Raw genomic sequence first — 2,251 nt, forward strand, 5'->3', positions numbered from 1 at the left:
ATATATTTCTCTCCAGGCACCGAGTGCTTGGGCTGAATGGATGCTGTCGCTGCATAATGGTCCTCGGATGACTGTTTCCTAGGTAACGTGGGGAGGGCATGTGGAGAGGGGAGGTATAAAACACAGGCGGCTTCTCGCCACACACTCACTCCGAGGTAAACCCACTTGCTGCCATCAGAGACACTCTCTCTCTCTCTGCCTCTTCTTCCACCACCACGCTCTCTCGCTCTCGCTCTCTCTCTCTCTCTCTCTCTCTCTCTCTCTCTCTCTCTCTCTCACTCTATCGCGCGCTCTCGCGCTCTCTATCCCGGCGGACTCAGACTCATCGCCCCCCCCCCCCCAGTCCGCTCCGGCCGTTCCCTCTGAGAGTAGCGGCATGATGCGACCCAAAGACCTGCGGCAGGGCTCCGGCACCAAGACCTTCCTGGACGCCATGCACGGCGGCAAGGTGCACCTGGCGCGCTTCATCCTGGACGCGCTGGACGGACGCATCATCAACTCCAAGACGGAGAGCGGCCGGACCCCGCTCATGTTCGCCGTGCGGCTGCCGGAGCCCGGGGCCCGCGCCAAGTTCGCCCGGCTGCTGCTGGAGAAGGGCGCCGAGGTCAACCTCCAGGACGAGGACGGCCGCACCGGGCTGAGCCACGCCTGCGAGCTGGGCCACCTGGAGGCCGTGAAGCTGCTGGTGCAGTTCAACGCCGACCCCGACGTGGCGGACGCCTGGGGCAACAACGCCCTGATGTACGCCGCCTTCTCGGGCCACGCCGCCGTGCTGGAGTTCCTGGTGCGGGCCTTCAAGAGGCTGGGCTTCAAGCTGGACCGCACCAACTGCGCCGGCCACTCGGCCCTGCAGGTGGCCGGCTTCTTCGGCCACAACCAGTGCGTCCAGATCCTCAGCTTCCCCTGCAGGAGCCGGGCCGCCGGGGCCGAGGACCCCGCCGCCGACACCGGGTGTTCCTCCGTGTCGCCCGGGGAGGGACACCCGCCCAGCCGGCTCCCCCGCCACATCCTGGAGCGCTTCTCCAAGCAGCTCGGCAACACTGAGCAGCAGCGTCAGCTCCCGGGGGTGTTCCACCGACAGCTGAGGGCGGCGGACGCCATGGGCCTGTGGAACCGCTTCAGCTGCCCCGCCGGCCAGCCGCCGGAGGACAGCCACCAGCGCCTCCAGCACCCCGCTCCCCCTCACCCAGATAACAGCGTGCTGTCAACCGCCAAGCAGCTCCACAACTGCCAGCTGAGAGACCTGAGAGGCGCAACAACAGTGAACTCCGCGCCAACTCCGAGCCAGACGGATGTCAAACGCGGCCCCCTGCGAGGGACCCTGGAGGCCTTCCCCCTCTGGGGCAAGGCAAAGTCGTTTAACTCGGACCTCCTGAGCGGCAGGAAGCAGTCCTACCAGGGAGAGGTGCGGGACGGCAGCTTGTCTGCCAGCAGGCTGAAGAGGGCCTCGCTGCAGGACGAGCGATCCCTCCTGGACAAGATGGAGTGTCAGGGCCACCGCCGCAGTCTGGCGGCCGACGGCGAAAAAACCAACACGCTGGTGAAAGCACAGCTGAGCGGGAAGACCCCCGCTGATCAGCTGTCCGGCGGGTCACCGAAGGAGCGGGCCTGCGACCAGCTGGCTTCCTGCCCGGGCTGGAGGGGGGAACAGCAGCTCAAGAGGGGAAGCATCCCCGCCATCGGCAGCAGGAACAAGCTGCTCTTCATCAGAGGGGAGACGGGGGACCCCCGGAAGGCGTCGGAGCACGGGCACGCGGCGGGCCTGACGGGGCTCGGGACCAGGCTGCTGAGGCGGTTCACCGCCCCGGACTTCATGAGGATGGTGATAGACTGCTCCTCGGCCAACTCCTCCTCCGCCTCCTCCACGCACAGCCGGGGCCGGATATCCCGCTCGGAGACGTTCCCGTTGTCGCACCAGCAGGTGAACAGCCAGCCCAGCGTGGACAGTATCAGCGGGGTGCGGTGCGAGTTTGACAGCAGCTCCTGCTCCCAGGCCACGCTGGGCTAGGAGAGTGTGTGTGTGGGAGACTGTGGAGCAGCAGGTTAGGTTTACTACCACGGATGTCATTGTGTTTTTTTATTCTAATGCACCTAGAAAATAATGGATAATGTATTGCATTGATTGGTTAAGTAATTGCTATTATTACCTGCTGATTGCTTTCATGTACTACACTCCTCTACTATAGATATTTTTACAGAATATATCGTAACGGCAGTGATGAACACTTTACATTAACCTCGCTATATTCTC

At 63.4% G+C, this 2,251-nt stretch overlaps 1 protein-coding gene across 1 annotated transcript in view; it reads left to right on the plus strand.

The window, feature by feature from the left end:
* The first annotated feature begins 271 nt into the window (after window positions 1-271).
* The window catches only part of ankrd63 (ankyrin repeat domain 63), a 2,213-nt gene continuing 233 nt past the window's right edge, over window positions 272-2,251 (plus strand). The window contains exon 1 of the mRNA XM_030357249.1: window positions 272-2,251. This exon is cut by the window's right edge and continues 233 nt beyond it. Within this exon, the coding sequence (XP_030213109.1) occupies window positions 377-2,008 (1,632 nt within the window). The 5' untranslated portion in view covers window positions 272-376 and the 3' untranslated portion in view covers window positions 2,009-2,251.

Source organism: Gadus morhua, chromosome 5 (assembly GCF_902167405.1).
Source record: "Gadus morhua chromosome 5, gadMor3.0, whole genome shotgun sequence".
In the NCBI taxonomy this organism is placed as follows: Eukaryota; Metazoa; Chordata; class Actinopteri; order Gadiformes; family Gadidae; genus Gadus; species Gadus morhua.